The sequence below is a fragment of the Corythoichthys intestinalis genome, chromosome 19, assembly GCF_030265065.1.
Source record: "Corythoichthys intestinalis isolate RoL2023-P3 chromosome 19, ASM3026506v1, whole genome shotgun sequence".
In the NCBI taxonomy this organism is placed as follows: Eukaryota; Metazoa; Chordata; class Actinopteri; order Syngnathiformes; family Syngnathidae; genus Corythoichthys; species Corythoichthys intestinalis.
In genome coordinates, this window is record NC_080413.1 from 9,540,344 (window position 1) to 9,561,461 (window position 21,118).

A 21,118-nucleotide genomic window follows, 5' to 3' on the forward strand; every position below is an offset into this window, starting at 1 on the left:
ACATTCGTCCGAGTTTTATTCATTTTTTTCTTAATGTATTGCCAAAATATATATGATTGGGAAAAGTTATCGGGAATGATTGGAATTGAATCGGGAGCAAAAAAAAGCAATCGGATCGGGAAATATCGGGATGGGCAGATACTCAAACTAAAACGATCGGGATCGAATCGGGAGCAAAAAAACATGATCGGAACAACCCTACATAGTATATTTTGACATAAGAAGGATGAAGTCGCATTTTTCCAGGTGACAGTTGAATGGGGCGTGGTCTCAGGTCTTCATTGCCCCTCCCACATCGTTTGGGGACATGGGCTTGATTTTGAATAATTTTTAACGCGCCGTTTTTTTTTTTTTAATATTAAAAAATTGAGCAGGTATTGAACAGGTTGAAAGTGTGATCTATAGTTTGTAAAATTTGCAAGACATTAATTTTCACTTTAAATGGATTTTAAAGACCGTAATTACGAAACTTCTTGAGTTCCTACTTGACATCATAAAGGAGACAGTGTACAGACTGAAAGGAGAGAGACATAGAAACAAACGAGGGGGAGAGAGAGAGCGAGAGAGCTACAGAGAGAGCGAGAGAGAGAAATGGCGCCTTGGTGCTGTGCTCTTTGAGCCAGTGTTTGGAGCCTCTAGAGTGAGAATAAACATGGTGAACACGCGGAACAGCTCGCGGCCGAGCAGCAGCCACTTCATCTCCTCCAGGACCCGCTCATCGTCGAGGAGTGAGCGCAACTCCGATGAACATGTAAGCCGGTTTCCTCTTTTTTTTTTCCTCCCCCGGTAAGCTAGCACAGCAGCCGCTAGTTCTAGCTGTGGCCTGGGAGGGATCTACTCCCGCTTCGGGGGCATCGTTTCCCGGCGAAATGACGCCCGCGCCGGGCTTGACACCCGCCGGCGCATGTTCACACAAGACCGAACGTCAAAACGCCGCGATCCGTACGCCTGTCATTTATGGTGTTCTTTATTAAAACCCATTCAAAGCGGAGGCTAGCGTTGTTAGCTCGTAGCTTCAAGTTGAGTTCCCTTTGTGTTTGTCACTTGGACTCGTTTGACTCCCCTCGCGTTTACACGCCAGATTTACCCACTCACGCGAAGCCCACCATGGGTTTTGACAGAAGGGACTCACAGCTAGCGCTTGCCTCTTTTGTGGAAGTATTTAACACTTTTATGGTTGGTTAAAGCGGAGTGGCGCTAGAGCTAAGGCTAACCCGACAGGGTAGCCTTGTCGTGGGGGAAGGGATCACAACAGTTGGCTGGCTCATGTCCCGTATTAGGCAAGTCTGAACTTGGTGAACTTAACTGCATTAATTCTATACATTTGGTCTATTGGATAGTAATGTTTTTAAATTAATGCTCCGACAAATTATCATTAAATCCAAGAGTTCTTTTAAGTGACCGTTTAAATGATTGACAGCTCACTGTTTGGGGAAGATCAGCATGATTAAAATGTAGTACGTTATTTTAATAAACGAGAGAGCTATCACTTGATATTTGAAAAAAGAGAAAACATTCGTACAGACGCAACGGAGGAAAGAAAAAACACTAGTATGATAAACAATTACAAAATTTTGCGAGTTTAGCACTAGTCATCATAGTACAGTAATGTGACGTACAGAAAGACATCATAAACACACATGAGAGCAATACAAACATCAAAAAGAGAGACATGTTGTACGGATTAAATGAGTGACAGAAATGCTCAGTAAGATGATTCGCAGATGGAGGAGACAAAAAATTGAAAACTGCCTTTGTAATATTAAATAAAAAAACTTTGACAACTAAGATTCTCAGCAGAACACTCCCTTTGCAATGCAAGCAAAATAAGTCTGAGGTACTTGGAGGAAATGTTACTATATACTAAGGGTGTAACAAGGATTGTTCCGATCATTTTTTTTCCTCCCGATCCGATCCCGATCGTTTTAGTTTGAGTATCTGCCGATCCCGATATTTCCTGATCCGATTGCTTTTTTTTTGCTCCCGATTCAATTCCAATCATTTCCGATAATTTTTCCCGATCGTATACATTTTGGCAAAGCATTAAGGAAAAAATGAATAAAACTCGGACAAATATATACATTCAACATATAGTACATAAGTACTGTATGTTTATTATGACAAAAAATCCACAAGATGGCATTTACATTATTAACATTCTTGCTGTGAGAGGGATTCACAGATAGAAAGACTTGTGACTTTTTATATTGTGACTAAATATTGCCATCTAGTGTATTTGTTGAGCTTTCAGTAAGTGATACTGTAGCCATGCCCAAAGGCATGATGGGAAGTGGAACCATGACTGTGCGTAGTGCTACCAATTGATATATCTTCTCTGCGTTGGGAAATAACATAAGGTGTTAAGAAAATGATCACTTGCTACTTTGCTTCCCCACATTGCTTCCCATGATATTTCTAATCATAGGGATGGGAATTGTAAGGATTTAGCCAATTAAAAAAATGCTTCAAAGGCTGCCAAAATCCACTCTACTCATTTTACATTGCCTTTTATCTCTCTATATAGGTAAAACAGCACCATTATTACAGATTGAGCGCAATAATGCGTGAGTGGGTCGTGCAGCGCATGCATTAATTGCGTTAAATATTGTAATTTGATACATTTTTTAAAAAAATTACCGCTGTTATCGGGATAATTTTGATAAACCCCCCCTTAAGCCTAAAGACTGGATGAGTGTAACATATTATGTCTGTAACGTTAAATACAATTAGAAAACGATTTAATAAAAAAAAAAATATATATATATATATATATTTTAAAAAAAGGCATGGCCGATATTTTTTTGCCGATTCCAATACTTTGAAAATGATGTGATGCCGATCGATGGGGACATCTCTAGGTGTAACGGTACTTGTATTTGTATTGAACCATTTCGATACGTGGTGCTCGGTTCGGAACGGAGGCGTACCGAACGAGTTTCTGACGTATGTAACCCTTACTTTTCGAGGCTGTGAGTCGATCGGGTTACAGTTTCTTTGTGCAGATTATATTTACTCCGTCTTCTGTACTATGATGAGGGCCAACACGGTAGGACAGTATATCACCCAGAAACGTCAACGGCGTGACAACATGGCCGCCGCGAGAACGCAGTGAAACGCGGGCGTTAAAGTCGATCAGCCAATGCACACCAGTCGCAGTGCGGCCGCGTGTTAGACGCGTCCCAGAAGCGGCTCAACGCGACGCACGCGAAAAGAACGGCAGAGTTTATTATTTGACGCGAGACGCGACCCTCCTGCGTCAATACTACTAACGGTAGCTAGGATCTGGCAGACCGGAAGTCACTCCTGTAAAAATACGGTGGATCCGGTCGATTTTCAAACTAATATGCAATCGTAACCTACTTTTTGACTCCATCAGATCTCTTGAGTGGTAGATCGGGGCACAGTTGGCTTGCCTTTGTTGACTGCTGTCTTGTCTGCTATAATAATAACGAAAGAACACGGCCCCATGTTCAATACAAAACCCTCCTACCACAACAAAACAAGTAGGAATTAATATTCACATAGGAACTAAAGTTATACAAAATCTTTGTCATTGGGATTGCATTTCTCTTTAGCACAGGACTTCTTTTTTCCTCTTTCTTCCAGAAAGAAACCTGACCAATACCCGGGGTCTGAAAGGCAAATTGTTGGTGCATTATCTTTAAATACCAGCTCCTTTTGAGCAGAATTCTAGCTTTGTATAGGCTAATGTTCCTATTGTTGAAAGCACAAAGGTAATTTGGAAACTTATTCAAGAATTTAGGAAATTTAGATTCGAAATATTTGTTTTAAATCTGAATTTTATATTCATATCCTAAATCTTAAATGTAATTCTAAATACTAAATCTAAACTTAAATACTGAATATAAATGTTATATCTGGAGACGGTTGAAACTATATATTTAGCGTAATATGCAAATTCACATGACTGGAGACCGAAAGTAACAAAATAAAAGCTGGAGTAGCTCAAATTGTTTGTTTACGTTGCTTGAAAATGAATAAAACCTACTCAACGGTGGCAGTCGGCTCGTGGACATGAATCATTGTGATAATAATATCTAGGTAAAATACACATTTAGGAGAAACCATTTAAGGAGTATTTTGTGTTTTTAGTGTCACTTTTACGCACGAGCCCAGTAAAGTTACTAAGAGTATCCACGAGGGGTCTCTGTTGGACTGGACTGGAGAGCAAGGTTGACTTTTCAAACTTCAACTGCAAAAATCCCGCATTTCTCACAGTCGGCAAAGGTGGGCTGTAAGAAAATATGTATGTATATATATATATACAGTGGGGAGAACAAATATTTGATACACTGCCAATGGGAAAACCCATTAGCAGTGTATCAAATACTTGTTCTCCCCACTGTACATAATATATCGGCAGAGCTATTCTGACTACAATACAAGGGTTTCCCAGTGAGAAAGATTTAGATTTACATTTACATTTATATTTATAAATAGAAAATTCAGATTTAAAATAAATATTTCAAAAATAAATTTCGGATGTAATTTAGGATATACATATCAGATTTACATTTCGGAAATACATTTAACATTTACATTTACGATTTTAATTAATATTTAGTTCTGGATTTACACATTCAAGTCCAATAGAAGCAATGACCGATTTAAATTGGTTAATTCTTGATACATATACTGTACATTTATTAGTGATGCACGATAATGCATTTTTCAGCCGATACCGATAACCGATAATTTCCTCCTCGTTCCAACCGATAACCGATAATGTCAAGCCGATAATTTTATTAAAGATTTATGTAAAATTTTAAAGTATACACAAGAGAAAATATTGCTGTGCAAAAATAATATTGCTCTTTTTTTTTCAACATCAAATGTGAACAAGTAGTAGTAGTAGTAAATTCCAACATCTAAATAAAGACAGATTGTCTGACATTGTGTAATGGTAAACTTTTGGCAACAATTACTTACAGAGTAAATACATAAGTTGCACAAAAATGGCTTTAAAAGTATGCCATTCCTAAAGTATAACATTACTACATAGCAAAAACACAGCTCCTTAAGACTAGTTAAAGTCCCTTGTTTTCAGTGTAAATCTATTGGAAATAAGTTAAATTAACTGCCAGCACTTCAAGTATATTTTACTCAGATTTCTTGAAGAAAAATGGCCAGCTGAAAATAAGATTAACAGCCTTATTTTAAGCAATAAATTATTATACATAATCCTAAAAAAAAAAAAAACCTTGTCAGAAATGTTCTTTATTCAAGAATATGTATGGTTCAAAACATATTTTGAAAGCAATTTTTTCTTGATTTAGGTGAAAATGACCGTATTTTTTTAGATGTTTGGGCTTAATAAGAACAAATTGCAATATTTAGTTCAAGTAAGTGGAATAATCTGGCGCATTCAACTAGTCTTCAACACTCAAACAAGATGGGGAAAATTATTTGACTAGATTTAAGAAGAATGATCTGATTAAGACGTCATAAATTTAAAGCGTACTGAATGCATTACTGACTGGACGACTTCTTTGTGTTGTTTGGTGCATGTTACAATTATCAACTAACCACTGTGCCGTCATAATAAACATGGTTTGTTGACCTGTGTAAATGTCCGAGGTAAAACTGATGTGATCGGCATGTCTTTCACGAAGAATCGTGGTCGTATAAACTGCATTATTTTTTCATCCAGGGATTTGGCTATCGTGGTCATTTCGGGAATTTCCTCCCGCCTGTGCCCTTCAGTCCGCCCGGCTGCCAAATTAGCACCCGCGCCAGGCCTCTGTCTTGAACCGGAGTGGCGGCGGCAGCTAAGTTCGTACCGGATATCAGCCCGCCCCGGCCGGCTCGCTGCGGCGCATTCGGTGCATGGCTCTGCTCTCATCCTCTACCCGCCTAGGGCGAGGCGGCGGCGGCCTGCCGGACCGGCGGGCTCCGTCGGAAGACAGCTACTTGTCAACTATCGATCTCGTGAGGTGTTTAGCCATAGATGGGAGTTTACCACTCGCTTTGGGCTGCATTCCCAAACCCCCCGACTCCGGGAGGACCGCAGCGTCTCTGTATCGTCACAAGCCCCGTAGCTTCCTTTATAGTTTATTTGTTAACAATAGCTTTAGCATTCATGCTAGCAGCAGCCTCATATTCGTTCCAAAAATCATTGTGATGCAGTTTTAAATGGCTGCTGGGTTAGTGCTAGTGGTGTTCAATGAGGACGCTTTCTTTAGGCCTTGAGGAACTGTTTTGTAGATGGCGAGAGCATCGTTTATTTCATTTTGAGCGCCTTGAAAGGTGGAAAAGCGCTATATAAGTATAACACCATTTCATTCCATTCACACACGGGAAAAGCAACGCACGCTAGTGAGAGCGCCTCAACAGTGTCAACACTGATGTGTAACACCGCCTCCTCTATGACGCCGTACTCCTAAACCCCTCCTCCCACAGGGGCTTCAGAGAGGGGAGGGGTTGAGCAGGCGGCAGTGAAGAAGTGGAGAAAACTGCTTGGTTGCGCACATTTGGAGGCTAAATCAAGTATATAATTATCGGATTGCATTATCGGTTGATTTTTTAATTATCTGTATTATCTGTGTGACGTCATAATTGCCATTATCGGCCGATAATTATCGGTAGCCGATATTATCGAGTATCTTTAACATTTATATATTTTTAACTACTGCCACTTTCAAGTTTCTTCTGTGAAAACATTTTTTCATCCTTCCTTGATGAAAGTGTCTGAACAAGTGTACCCTCGGAAATACATTTAACATTTACATTTACGATTTAAATTACTATTTAGTTCTGGATTTATACATTCAAGTCCAATAGAAGCAATGGCCGATTTAAATTGGTTAATTCTTGATACATATACTGTACATTTATATATTTTTAACTACTGCCACTTTCAAGTTTCTTCTGTGAACACATTTTTTCATCCTTCCTTGATGAAAGTGTCTGAACAAGTGTACCCACATTTGTATTAACTTTTTATCACCTGCTTGTGAAGCACGATTACTTTGGAAATTGCTATGTAAGTACTGGAGTTTTCTGATAATGACTTTTTAACCAACAACCGAGATCCCGATATTGTACGCCAAAAATCTGATATCGATATCAAACTGATACCAGCTAATTGTATTGTGATGCCCCTCTCGATGCTTTAATAATGATAATGCTCACATAATAAATCCCAAGCATCTTGGTTTTGAGACATCTAATGGAATAAGCTTAACTGTTGTGCTGAGCTGTGACCAGCCCTGTTAGAAAGGCTTTTACATTCACATTGAAGACAACATGCATATTGGCCCTAAACCGCTGTTTATGTTATCTCTTAAATAATCATAAAATGTCTTGAATCCAATATTTTGAATTTAAGGCCTTAAAATATCTCGAATTCCACAAAAATTCCTCAAAAGGTCTGATACGATTTTGAAAGGTCTTGACAATCGATTGCCGTCACTTTTATGATGAACAGGCATATACTTCAATATCAGTTTTAACAAAGGACTACAAAGCAGACCTACCTGTGCTGCCCGCTCATTTTCCTTTGTTTTTTTTGTACCTTTTTTTTTGCCGGTATTCATGTGAAATGGGTCGTAAACTGTATTCAATATAGTGCTGCAACGATTAATCGATTAACTCGAGTATTCGATTAGAAAAAAATATTCAAATTAAATTCTTTTGCTTCGATTTTTCGTTTAATCAAAGTGGCGTAGTAATGGTTTATTTTAAAAGTGTTTGCATTTACTTTTATTGATTTGGGAGGACACTCTGCCCTCTGGTCTGCCTCTTTTCACATGGCTGAATCCAACTGCTCCCTGTTAAGACTGACGTAAGCTAAGTTTTTGTTTGAGCTAATGTTTTTTTTAATGCTTTCATAGTTTAGTTTATCGGTATATTTAGCCGTTTTTTTGGGGAATGTGTCTGAACCATTTGTTAAGAGAATTGTAAAAACAAAAAACAAAAACAAAAAAAATAGCATTTTATAGCATTTAAGCTAGCGGACTTTTTTTATGTAAGTTAGCCAGTTCTTGTGTTGTACATAGATCCTCATAAAAAATAAAAATAAAAAAAAATACAGTTTGAGGCTCAGCTCAGGTATTTTAATTTTTCATGTCCATTATCAGATTATTCGATTATTCGAACTAACTAGTCCATCGATTAATCGACTACTAAAATATTCGATAGCTGCAGCCCTAATTCAATATGGTCTTAAAGTCTTTAAAAGTCTTATATTTGGCTTGTTGAAACCTGCAGAGACCATAATATAATTTTAAAATGCTTTTATCAGCCGATATTATCAGACAACTCTAGTATATACTGCTTTGACTGATTGATTGACTTTGCAACACACGTGAAAAAAAACAATGAACACATCATGAAATTAAGTCAGTGAACTTGTAAATGAACACTTAATTTGAATTAATCATAACCTGAATGACATGTATAGAAGTTTAAAGAAAAACAAGTTGGGGTCACCACCGTATGAGCGGGAACTCTCTCGCACACTTTTGTCATCAACACAACGTCACCCCTAACCCTCACCTTTATTGTTAATGTCATTGTCTTTTGCTGGACCAGAAGGAGATAAGCAGTGATGTGAGCAGTCCACGGCTAAGCCCGCCTGCCAAGCGGCCCCACAGGCAGATGACATCGGAGCCCAGCTCCAGCGACACGTCCCCTTCGCCCCAGACCAAAGGCCAGAGGGTCAGCTGGGACCTTCCCACTTACCGCACTAGGTCGGCTTGCTTAATGTTCAATTCTAGCGTTTACATCTAAACATTGAGAAGCTTCTTTTTGGGCGAAATCTCCTGATGGCCCTTCAAGCCTAAACTCAAATCCTGTGTTTTTCACTTGTAGGTTGTCATCTCGTATTATGCAGAACGGGCATGGTAATATCACACGGCGTTAAATATGAAAACATACAACTAAGAATGAATTACTTATCGGCTGTTTTTTTGTGGGTTTACTCCGCAGGCCACATGGGCCAGGGTGACCACTCGCGCATGAACGGCCACGTGGAGCTTAAAAGGAGCTGCCGTGTGAGGAAGAGCCAGTTTGAACACCTCAACCAGAGCCTGCTGTTTGACCAGCTGGTGAACAGGTGAGCGGCCAGGCACACTGCTTCCTCACGTCCAAATCCCGACAGAGGACCGGGTCGGATCTAGAAAAATAATGAGAGGGGAGCAGGAATGTTTTGAGGGTGGCAAATATTTCAGGATGATCTAATATGTTATCGATTCTTCAGGCAATGATACGATGTTCTTCCACGATTCGATTCAAGGCCTTTGATCGGTTTAATGTACTGACATTGAACACGATCAGTTCCAATTGACCTAAAGCAAGAATAAGTACTAGGGCTGTCAAACGATTAAAATTTTTAATCGAGTTAATCACAGCTTAAAAATTAATTAATCGTAATAAATCACAGTTCAAACCATCACTAAAATATGCCATATTTTTTTGTAAATTATTGTTGGAATGGAAAGATAAGACACTAGACGGACATATACATGCACCATACTGTACACAAGTACTGTATTTGTTTATTATAACAGTAAATCCACAAGATGGCATTAAAATTGCCAATGTTAACATTATTAACATTCTTTCTGTTAAAGGGATCTACGGATAGAAAGACTTGTAGTTCTTAATAGATAAATTTGAGTACAAGTTATAGTAATTTTATATTAAAACCTCTCTTAATGTTTTCGTTTTAGTAAAATTTTTAATCGAAAAATAAACCAATAGCTCGCCATTGTTGACGTCGCCGAGCGGGACGTCACGTGGGCTCCCTGCCGCTCTTCCACAGTGTCTTTAACTACGTAAGGAAGTGATTGAAATACAGCACAAGGTGTCAATGGTGTGTTTTAAATTAATTACAGATCTAGCCAAGGCAAAGTCTAAGTTTTATGTGTATTTTGCATAGCTATTTGATTATTATTATTATGATTGGGAATGCCAGTTCTCAGTTGAGCGATTTTCTTTTTGTGAACATTATTTTTTTGAGGGATAGGAATATTATTTTTGTTGTGCTTTCACTAAATGATACTGTAGCGACTTAGCTGTTCCGCCCAAATGCATGATGGGAAGTTAAGCAACCATGACTGTCAGTGGTGGCTGCAAATGGTATACAGTATGTTCTGCGTTGTGTTCAATTAAGTGTGTTAAGAAAGATCGTTTCCTATCATTCCCTATCATTCTTCCCCACGTCGTTCGCCACAATACCTATGTTTGTTGTTAAAGAGTTGCCAAAGCTTAAGCCAAAAAGTCGCGGTCCAATGAACGCCTGTGTCCACTCGCATTTCTCTGCCTTTTGGCTCCTTCACGTTATTGTAAACTGTTTGAGATAATTTTTTTTCCAAGAAGAACCATAACCAAGATCTATTTGCAAAGTTTCCATCCTGCCTGCACTTGATTTTCCTGGATGTTTTACCGTAAGACAATTTGAGGGCTCCTTCATAAGAGTCAATGTGAGGTATGCCACCAGATTGTCCCCAGCCGGTTCCTCAGGTCTTGTCTTCACCTACACAAGAAAAAAATGAGTTGTAAATGAAGACAATGAGTAGGAAATGAAGACACACAAGCATCTCTAACGTACATTGTACAGTTCTGTACATTGAACAGTTGACCAAGTGTCTTACTGTGTTCATTGCAGAGAAATCTCTCACACAGTTCACTGTTGAGATTGGCACGGTTTTAAATTCGCCATGTTTTGAAATTTTAGGGATTTGGAATATGCCAGGTTAAGAAGAAATCATTTTCAACACCGTAATATAAATGAAAACATTACAATTATGATGAATAAAAATAATAGTTGCACAATTCTTAATACCTTAATTTATGTATTATTTTTAATTAACCTGAGTCAAATCCTATGCTAGGACGCAAGGATTCGGGTCTTAAAAAAGCCATATGAACTTAAACGTTACGTCATTGGTCATACTAAGGTCGTATTCACAGGCTATAACCCAGAATTATATTCATTAAATTGAAATGGCTTCCTCTGGATTTTTTCCCCCCAACTTCCAACTCCGCGCGCGCCGACAAGAATGGTAGAACCAATCTAATTTTCAAAATATAGTGTGCAAAAACAATTTGTATTTGAGGTGCTATTTCAGATGACTTATGGCAAATAGTGCGTAAATCATGAGCTATATATATTAATTTAGAAGTCTTGTTCAATTATCTAAATTACAAATTAGAAAGTATCTTTAAACCTTTTTGGAAAAAAATAATTTGCAAGGCGTGGCGGCTTTTATTTTGGTGTGGCGGTGTGCCACAATCTTTAATGTGTAGGGGAAACCCAGAAATCATTTTTGCCGCAGTTACGTCTCAGTCGTCTCGTCAGACAAAACTGGCATTTATCTCATTATGTTCTCGTCTCCCAAGCCACGTTTTTAGCTTGTCATCGTCACGTCATAGTCATGAAAAATTTGTCCTTCGACTAAATATTTTCGTTTTCGTCATTGTTGACGAAAACAACACTGCAAGCGAGAAAACTCAAGCCAGAGCAAATTTGAGTTGCTAACTACTATACAAGCTGCCATTTTGCCCAAGGCAAACCCATAGGATCTGGGTCTAAGCTGAAGCCTAAAAAAAAAAATCGCCTTTAATCCATCATTGTTTCACGTTTGATAATTGTGCAGCACTGCCGAGGCTGTCCTCCAGGAGATGGACAACATCAGCAGCATCAGGCAGAACCGTGAGGTGGAGCGCCTCCGCATGTGGACCAGGGACACCGAGGAGGTACGGGTAAAAAAGCCAGCTTTTTCCTTAAAATTATAGAGCAAATTCTCCCTTACTGTGATCCGATTTTCATTTAGGAAAACATGGACATGTACTCTCGTGTGAAGCGGAGGAAGTCAATGCGGCGCAGCACGTTCAGCCTGCCCGCGCACCATAAAGTCATGAGTAAAACGCAAGAAGAGGAGGAGGAGGGCACGGAAGGTGAGTTTCTGACTCACGCAGGCAACTGTTTGAATCAGCCGAGTTATGATGGAGAAATGTTTGAAATCAGAATCTCACGGGGAGGAAGAGGAGGAGGACGCAGAGGACGAGGACGACGAAGGGGATGAAGCCGAAGAAGCAGGGGAGGGGAACGACAGGCCGTACAACTTGAGGCAGCGCAAGACAGTGCAGAGATATGAGGCTCCACCAATTGGTAATGAACGTACTTTTCAATGCGCCTCGTTCAATAAACGCAAGGGGCAATCAGTCATATCTTTGTCCTCAGAACCAGTGAACAGGAAGCAAAGCAACCCCACACTCTTTGATACGCACAGGTCGCCAGCAAGAAGAAGCCATATACGGTGAGATGGGCTTCAATTAGCTTCAAATACAGTGCCTTGCAAAAGTATTCGGCCCCCTTGAATCTTGCAACCTTTCGCCACATTTCAGGCTTCAAACATAAAGAGATGAAATTTAATTTTTTTGTCAAGAATCAACAACAAGTGGGACACAATCGTGAAGTGGAACAACATTTATTGGATAATTTAAACTTTTTTAACAAAAAACTGAAAATTGGGGTGTGCAATATTATTCGGCCCCCTTGCGTTAATACTTTGTAGCGCCACCTTTTGCTCCAATTACAGCTGCAAGTCGCTTGGGGTATGTTTGTATCAGTTTTGCACATCGAGAGACTGACATTCTTGCCCATTCTTCCTTGCAAAACAGCTCGAGCTCAGTGAGGTTGGATGGAGAGTGTTTGTGAACAGCAGTCTTCAGCTCTTTCCACAGATTCTCGATTGGATTCAGGTCTGGACTTTGACTTGGCCATTCTAACACCTGGATACTTTTATTTTTGAACCATTCCATTGTAGATTTGGCTTTATGTTTTGGATCATTGTCCCGTTGGAAGATAAATCTCCGTCCCAGTCTCAGGTCTTGTGCAGATACCAACAGGTTTTCTTCCAGAATGTTCCTGTATTTGGCTGCATCCATCTTCCCGTCAATTTTAACCATCTTCCCTGTCCCTGCTGAAGAAAAGCAGGCCCAAACCATGATGCTGCCACCACCATGTTTGACAGTGGGGATGGTGTGTTCAGGGTGATGAGCTGTTGCTTTTACGCCAAACATATCGTTTTGCATTGTGGCCAAAAAGTTCAATTTTGGTTTCATCTGACCAGAGCACCTTCTTCCACATGTTTGGTGTGTCTCCCAGGTGGCTTGTGGCAAACTTTAAACCAGACTTTTTATGGATATCTTTGAGAAATGGCTTTCTTCTTGCCACTCTTCCATAAAGGCCAGATTTGTGCAGTGTACGACTGATTGTTGTCCTATGGACAGACTCTCCCACCTCAGCTGTAGATCTCTGCAGTTCATCCAGAGTGATCATGGGCCTCTTGGCTGCATCTCTGATCAGTTTTCTCCTTGTTTAAGAAGAAAGTTTGGAAGGACGGCCGGGTCTTGGTAGATTTGCAGTGGTCTGATGCTCCTTCCATTTCAATATGATGGCTTGCACAGTGCTCCTTGAGATGTTTAAAGCTCCTTGAGATGTTTAAAGCTTGGGAAATCTTTTTGTATCCGGCTTTAAACTTCACCACAACAGTATCTCGGACCTGCCTGGTGTGTTCCTTGGTTTTCATAATGCTCTCTGCACTTTAAACAGAACCCTGAGACTATCACAGAGCAGGTGCATTTATACGGAGACTTGATTACACACAGGTAGATTCTATTTATCATCATCGGTCATTTAGGACAACATTGGGTCATTCAGAGATCTTCACTGAACTTCTGGAGTGAGTTTGCTGCACTGAAAGTAAAGGGGCCGAATAATATTGCACGCCCCACTTTTCAGTTTTTTATTTGTTAAAAAAGTTAAAATTATCCAATAAATGTTGTTCCACTTCATGATCGTGTCCCACTTGTTGTTGATTCTTGACAAAAAAATTAAATTACATATCTTTATGTTTTAAGCCTGAAATGTGGCGAAAGGTTGCAAGATTCAAGGGGGCCGAATACTTTTGCAAGGCACTGTACCAATGGAAACTTATCGAATGAATTTTTTGCACTTTTCCTTCCTTTTATTTCAGAATAAAGAAACACGCCATTCACAGCAGTGATACCACCTCCTCCTCCGATGAGGAGCGTTTCGAGAGAAGGAAAAGCAAAAGTATGACGCGGGCTAGGAACAGGTGAGTTTTTTGTTGAAATCAGCCATGAGAATCCAAACAAATACTTTTAATCTAAAGGATTTGGTCATTCAGAGTAGTTTATTTATTCAAACTAGTGCTGCAACGATTAATCGATTAACTCGAGTATTCGATTAGAAAAAAAATATTCGAATTAAATTTTGTTGCTTCGAGTATTCGTTTAATTAAAGTGGCGTTGTAATGGTTTATTTTGAAAGTGTTTGCATTTAGTTGTATTGATTAGAGTGGATACACAGCCCCCTTGGTCTCCTTCTTTTCACATGGCTTAATCCAACTGCTCCCTGTTGAGACCAACGTAAGCTAAGTTTTTGTTTGAGCTAATGTTTTTTAATGCATTCATAATTCAGTTTATAGGTATATCTAGCCGTTTTTTGTGGGAATATGTGTCTGAACCATTTGTTAGGAGCATTAAAAAAAAAAAAAAAAAACTTTAGCATTTAAGCTAGCTGACTTTTTCTATGTAAGTTAGCCAATTGTTCTTTTATTGTACATAGATCCTCATTTAAAAAAAAAAAAAAAAAAAATTGTACCGTTTGAGGCTCAGGTGTTTTAATTTTTCATGTTCCTTATCCGATTACTTGATTATTCGAGCTAACTAGTCCACCGATTAATCGACTACTAAAATATTCGATAGCTGCAGCCCTAATTCAAACACATAGCTTATTTCCTTATCAACTAAATTCACCTGACAACTAACGATGCCAAACTCTTACTTATCCCTGCTACTGTTTTGTTTCATGAGAACAGCATGTTTATGTGTGGCTGTTACATTTTACTCTAAAGCAGGGTTTTTCAACCTTTTCTGAGTCATGGCACGTTTTTACATTGGAAAAATCTCGCGGCACACCACACCAAAATGCTCCAAAATTACTTTCTGTATTTCATTATAAAATAATTTCTTAGTATTAATACTACCTCAGAGTAAAACTTGAGCCTGTTAAGATGAACACAAAGCTGAAAAAAACTGGCAGGAATCTTCTTCAACAACTCTGTCTCCCTCTGTTTTTATTTATTTATTTTTTTAGCAGTTAGGCTTGAAAAACTCATAATTATCAGACACGAGAACTTAACCAATATCTTTAACCACATCAGGGCTGGTCATCTCTCTGACAATAGCTTTGATGGCAGGTAATATTAACGTCGCTGCCACAATTTGGGACTTTTTGGACATAGTAAGTTCAGCAACAAAGTAACTTTCAGGGATTTCTTATTTACCTTTGTAGTTTTTCAGAAACAACAAAAAAAAAAAAAAAATGAGATGACGTTTAAGCTTGCCTGGCACCTTAGCGCCAGGGTCATGCATAACGCTAAATAGTAGGGGTGCACGATATCCATTTTTTGAAACCGATATCGATAACTTCCTGCTCCTCAAAGCCGATGCCGATATCGATAACCGATAATAAATATATACATTTTTAAATGTATAACCTGAGTTTTTAGTAGTGGTGGATTCAACATAGATTTGCCTTTGATCTCATCAGATTTTTCATAATGACATGAACAAAACAGTGCGGTTCACTTCTGCACTGCCCGACACTGCACTTCCATAAACCACAAGGCTTGGTCTTTCCTTGCTTTTATGGGAAGACACTCGTCTTAATGTTGTGAAAGTACAACAGAAAAATACACATTCAATACTCCATATACAACAAATTGCACAATAAACTTATATACACAACTATTATATGTTTAGCATAGCACACTAGCTTGAGCTACTAAAGCATTGGCTGGCTTCTATAACACAACTTATGAAGTTCTGTACATATGACCCTTCACCACAGAAGTAAACATATATTGCACATCCATATGTTATAGTAAACATAAAATACTTACATATATTTCCGAGGTGGAAACGTAACAGAAAGCATTCACGACTGTCAATGCTCTCGCTAGTCACCGCAATGTGTAAGTGATTGAACCAAACTACTTTAACAGAAAATAGATGCAGTGAATTATTCTGACCAGCAGGTGGGAGCAATGGCCCGCAAATGATCAACTGATTTCCCATACTAGAAACTGTAAAGCCAGAACAGTACATATTATCGGTCCTATTATAAATGTTATTGGATTTATCGGGATGACGTCATACTTCCTATTATCGGACCAATAATTATCGTGCACCAGTACTAAATAGCTGCGTTCAAGAACTGCTCTGATTTCTAGCAATCAACCACCTTGCTGTCCTCGATAATGTGTTGGGAATAAAAAATCAAATGATATACAGTAGACTTGCTGGCATCCACATTGTCGCGGACAGTAAGGTGGCTGTTAGCTAGAAATCCGAGTAGTTCTTGAACATGACACGAGCAGTACCTTGCTCATCTGCACACAACCGAGAACTTTGTTTCTACTTCTTCTTTCTTACTGCAACTCCGCCCGACGACGAAAAAAAAAAAGGATAATTTCTAGCGGCACACCTTACGCTCTATCACTGAAAAACACTGCTCTAAAGTATTTGAATTTTGGGGGAAAAAAGCAATAAACTCAATATTAAGCCAATTACCAACCATTCAAAGCAACACCAGGTAACTTTTCAACCATAGACTTCATTGTGATATTGACGATACACGGGGCAGATTAACAGGGGGCCTGCATTGTTGGCGTGGCCGTCAAAGCTGACCGAGTGGAATCACAGACTGAGAGCTTTTTTCGTTGAAAATTACTGTGAATAAATGCTTAAAAAAAAAAGTGCAGTGAGCATTTATTTTACCTAAATACGTCGAAGAAGGATCCTAGTCCGTAGCGGTTAATTTCTCCCATTGATTTTTTTTTTCACGTTTCAAAATGTATGCATATTTTATGTAAATATGTCAAAGTTCGATGCCAGTCTGTTAGTCAATGTGGTGGCTGCCATATGTAAACAGAGCTCTTCCGGTGAAAATTCTTGTGAATAAATGCTTAAATCCCTTAATTCTTTATGGATATGGACCTAAAACAGTCTTGATTCTTGGTTAAAAGAGCCCCAAAAAAAAACAAAAAAACGGGCAGTTAGAATTTATTTTACCTTAAAATGTCGAAGAATGATCCTAGTTTGTTGCGGTTAATTTCTCCCATTGACTTTTTCAGAACGTTTCAAAATGCATGAGTGGTATGAAAAATATAATAATTACCTTGAATCCTCAAACAAATCACTCCTGAGACCATCCTTCCTGTTTGTATGCGGTACAGCTTTCATACTTTTTTAACGTAAATCCGGCGTTGGATCGCTGCATGTGTTGAATAACTGCGAATAACTGAAGCAGAGTTGAGGACGGTCTCCTACTTGAAGGCGTTGCGCAGTGGCTGACGGATGTAACCCGTCAATACAATTATGAAGTCAATGTTTCAACCTTTATAAAACATTTTCAGAACATTTGTAATGACACGTTGACTGACAACTAGTTGAATGACACCTCTTTTATATCTTGAGGGGGTCTGTATCGCTTTCACCGGGAATAATAAACTTGGAGGAGGGTGGCAGGTAACCTGCCACACAAAAAACTACAAATGTGCTGACTCGGTGCTAAGCCACACGGTTGCTAACCGTCATATGCTATTGTTTAGCCACATCTGAATTCATTACCTTATTACTATTCATCCTTCACACAACCGCTGGAAACACCAATGTTGTTCAATCCATCTGCAGGCAACCGGGAGATCATGATTGTACGACACTGTGCGGGTGTGCGCTGGTTCTCATGGGAAATGCAGCCTTCCTTAAGGCAAAACACTACCACTTTTGTCCACCACCGTCGCTAAAATCGACCAAAACTGAAAAGTTAGCTAGTGTTGCTTTAACTTTACTATCAATTTTGTTATGTAATAATAATAATCTAGTTTCTTTTTGACGTGGAGTGTGATTTAAATACCCAAAAGTTCAGGGAAATAAACAAAACAAGTATTGTTCATCTGCTTATTAACGACACGGTTTACAATTGAACTCTGACGTTTTTTTTCCTCAGGAAGAGCAATACATGCTCCAGGCGTATTCTGTCCGGCAGTCTTTTGAATTATAATTTCATGCTGTATTTTAATTGTTGCATTTACCAAGCCAAGTAGAAATTATATAAACAAGAATTTAATTATTGAGTATTAATTACCGTAATTTTCGCACTATAAGGTGCACCTGACGATAAGCCGCCACCCCCTAAATTTGACACGAAAATGACATTTGTTCATGGATAAGCCGCACTGGACTACAAGCCGCAGCTGTCCTCACTGTATTATGGGATATTTACACCAAAAGATAAAACCGGCAACACTTTATTTGACAGCGGCATCATACGACTGTCATAAGACCAAATGAACCACCATGGAGCTCTGAACCAATTGGCTGTCAAGCTTCATTTCTTCAAGAAGCTCTATTTGGCCATTACTGCTCCCTTGGGGGAGACAGTCAACTTCTGCTGCCACCTGCTGTTAACTCTGTTGTTGTACAACATGCCTCCTAGCATGCATTGCCGTGCTACATATGTAAATAACAATCAAAATTCATGTTCTATGCTAATTATTTTTTTCAGTTACTGTTCTAGTTGTTTCATTAATTGCTAGTTATGGTATTTTGTTACTTTATTTGACAGTGGTGCCATAAGACTTATTATGATATGACACTGTCATGAGCATTAATGAAGGCTTATAACATGTCATTTAGTGTTATCTGGCAAATGACCTCACTTTTAAATAGATGTAAAAGATCTGAGCTGGACATAAATGGAGTTAGTGACATAATTTGCTGGATGACACTTCATGACATCTGTCGTAAGCATTCAGTAATACCCATGATAGTGTCATGTCATTATTATGACGGTCTTATGATGCCGTTGTCAAATAAGGTGTTACCTATTAACCCAAATAAATCAACACATAAGCTGCACTGGACTGTAAGCCGCAGGATTCAAAATGAAGGAAAAAAGTAGCGGCTTATAGTCCGAAAATTACGGTATTTTGGGTCAGTGGTTCATTGTGGAATTGACAATGCATATGAACATGCATTGTGATGTTAAGATATCTCTCGACCTAATGAGGTTGTTTATCTCGCAGATGTCTGCCCATGAACTTGACAGCGGAGGACTTGGCGAGCGGCGTCCTGCGTGATAGGACAAAAGTGGGGGCCAGCCTGGCCGATGTGGACCCCATGAACCTCGACACCTCAGTAAGTGTAGTCATCTAAGTTCCAGTGAGACCACTTTGATGCTTTGTCATTGTCATTTTTGAAAATTCTTGTCCTCTCCTTCAGGTGAGATTTGACCAAGTGGGTGGCCTTGGGAATCACATTCAGTCTCTGAAGGAGATGGTCGTGTTCCCACTTCTTTATCCAGAGGTCTTTGAGAGATTCAAGATTCAACCTCCACGGTCAGTAAAGGTTTTTTTGAGGGAACTTTTAGCTAGTGGAATATAATAGAATAAAAAGCCTTTATCATCATTATAGAGCGTATGAGATTTAAAGCTTCGCCATAATGTCCACCACATAAAACAAAAGTACAACGAGGCTAATATAAAAATACAAGTTACAGTTGGGGATAAAGTCAGTGACTAGTAGTAAATTTTGAGGTAGTAGTAATATAGCAGTTTGTAAATGGCAATTTACAGTACTCAGACTAGGAGGCAGATGGCTGACCTGAAATGATAGTGCAAATGACAGTTTGTGCATAGATATTGATGTACCGTATTTTTCGGACTACAAGTCGCACCTGAGTATAAGTCGCACCAGCCATAAAATGCCCAACGAAGAGAAAAAAAAACCCATGTAAGTCGCACCGGAGTACAAGTCGCATTTTGGGGGACATTTACTTGATAAAATCCAAAACATAGAACAGATCTGTCATCTTGAAAGGCAATTTGATAAAAAAATACAATAGAGAAGAACATGCAATATACTGTCCTGGCTATACAGCGAGCTAAATTCCCAAATAACGATGCTTGACGTCCGTATAATTTGTGGAATCATTTTCCTCCTCGATCCCAAACAGGTTCGCATCAACGTAAATAAATGATAATTAGGTGCTGTTACAGCAATGACACAAACGGTTAGCATGCATTCGCTAGCATTAGCACATCGTTCAAACAACCACACAACTGGCTTTAAGTGTCCGATTGCGGGTGGATAACACTCAACAACAACAGAAAAGATGATACACACAGGCGTTGCCTCTGTAGAGATATTTTACAAGCATAAACAATGAACATGTGTTCGCAGCCGTGTTTCTCTCTCGCTAACTCGCCCACTCACTCAAGCTGCGTAGCTGTCAGTCTTGTCCTGGCGTGTGAGCGGTCTTCTTCACGTAAACAAGTGCGAGTGCGCCCTCTCGTGGGCGTGAAAGCGCCACAAACTAAAAGCATGCATTTCAATATAAAAAAGTCAATAATACAATTGAACACACATTGCCAAGGCAGAACACTAACGTGGCCATACAGTGCCCTCCATAATTATTGGATTTATAATAATTATGTGTTTTTTAGCTTCTAATATTTTTTTTCTAACTAATATGGGACCTTAATGGAAAAAAGGAGAAAAATCCAGTCTTCAATACAAGTGCATTTATTCAGTGGGGAAAAAAATCCCACGTGTGTCACAATTATTAGCACCCCTGGTGTTAATGCTTTGTACAACCCCCTTTTGCCAACAAAACAGCACCTGATCTTCTCCTATAATGTTTCACAACATGGGAAAAGACCGAAAGGGGGATCTTCAGCCATTCCTCTTTGCAGAATCTCTCTAAATCATCCAGAAACCTGGGTCCTCTCCTCTGTACTCTCCTCTTCAGCTCACCCCACTGGTTTTCAATGGGGTTGAGGTCTGGGGACTGAGATGGCCATGGGAGGAGCTTGAGTTTGTGTCTGGTGAACCATTTCTGTGTAGATTTGGCCATATGTTTAGGGTCATTGTCTTGCTGAAAGACCCAGTGACGACCCATCTTCAGCTTTCGGGCAGAGGGCAACAGATTTTGATTTAAAATGTCCTGGTATTTCAAAGCATTCATGATGCCATGCACCCTAACAAGGTTCCTAGGGCC

The 21,118-nt window shown here is 39.3% G+C and overlaps 1 protein-coding gene across 2 annotated transcripts in view; it reads left to right on the forward strand.

Annotated features, from left to right (window-relative positions):
* The first annotated feature begins 507 nt into the window (after positions 1-507).
* Positions 508-21,118, forward strand: part of atad2b (ATPase family AAA domain containing 2B) — a 166,003-nt gene continuing 145,392 nt past the window's right edge. The window contains exons 1-11 of one of the 2 annotated variants that reach the window (XM_057822001.1): positions 508-751; positions 8,557-8,711; positions 8,833-8,864; positions 8,950-9,076; positions 11,622-11,721; positions 11,799-11,922; positions 11,993-12,136; positions 12,209-12,284; positions 14,007-14,108; positions 19,146-19,257; positions 19,342-19,457. In XM_057822001.1, the coding sequence (XP_057677984.1) occupies positions 653-751; positions 8,557-8,711; positions 8,833-8,864; positions 8,950-9,076; positions 11,622-11,721; positions 11,799-11,922; positions 11,993-12,136; positions 12,209-12,284; positions 14,007-14,108; positions 19,146-19,257; positions 19,342-19,457 (1,187 nt within the window). In that variant the 5' untranslated portion in view covers positions 508-652. Of the gene's footprint in view, positions 752-8,553; positions 8,712-8,832; positions 8,865-8,949; positions 9,077-11,621; positions 11,722-11,798; positions 11,923-11,992; positions 12,137-12,208; positions 12,285-14,006; positions 14,109-19,145; positions 19,258-19,341; positions 19,458-21,118 lie in introns of both variants that reach the window. The other variant, XM_057822000.1, reaches the window with a different exon arrangement.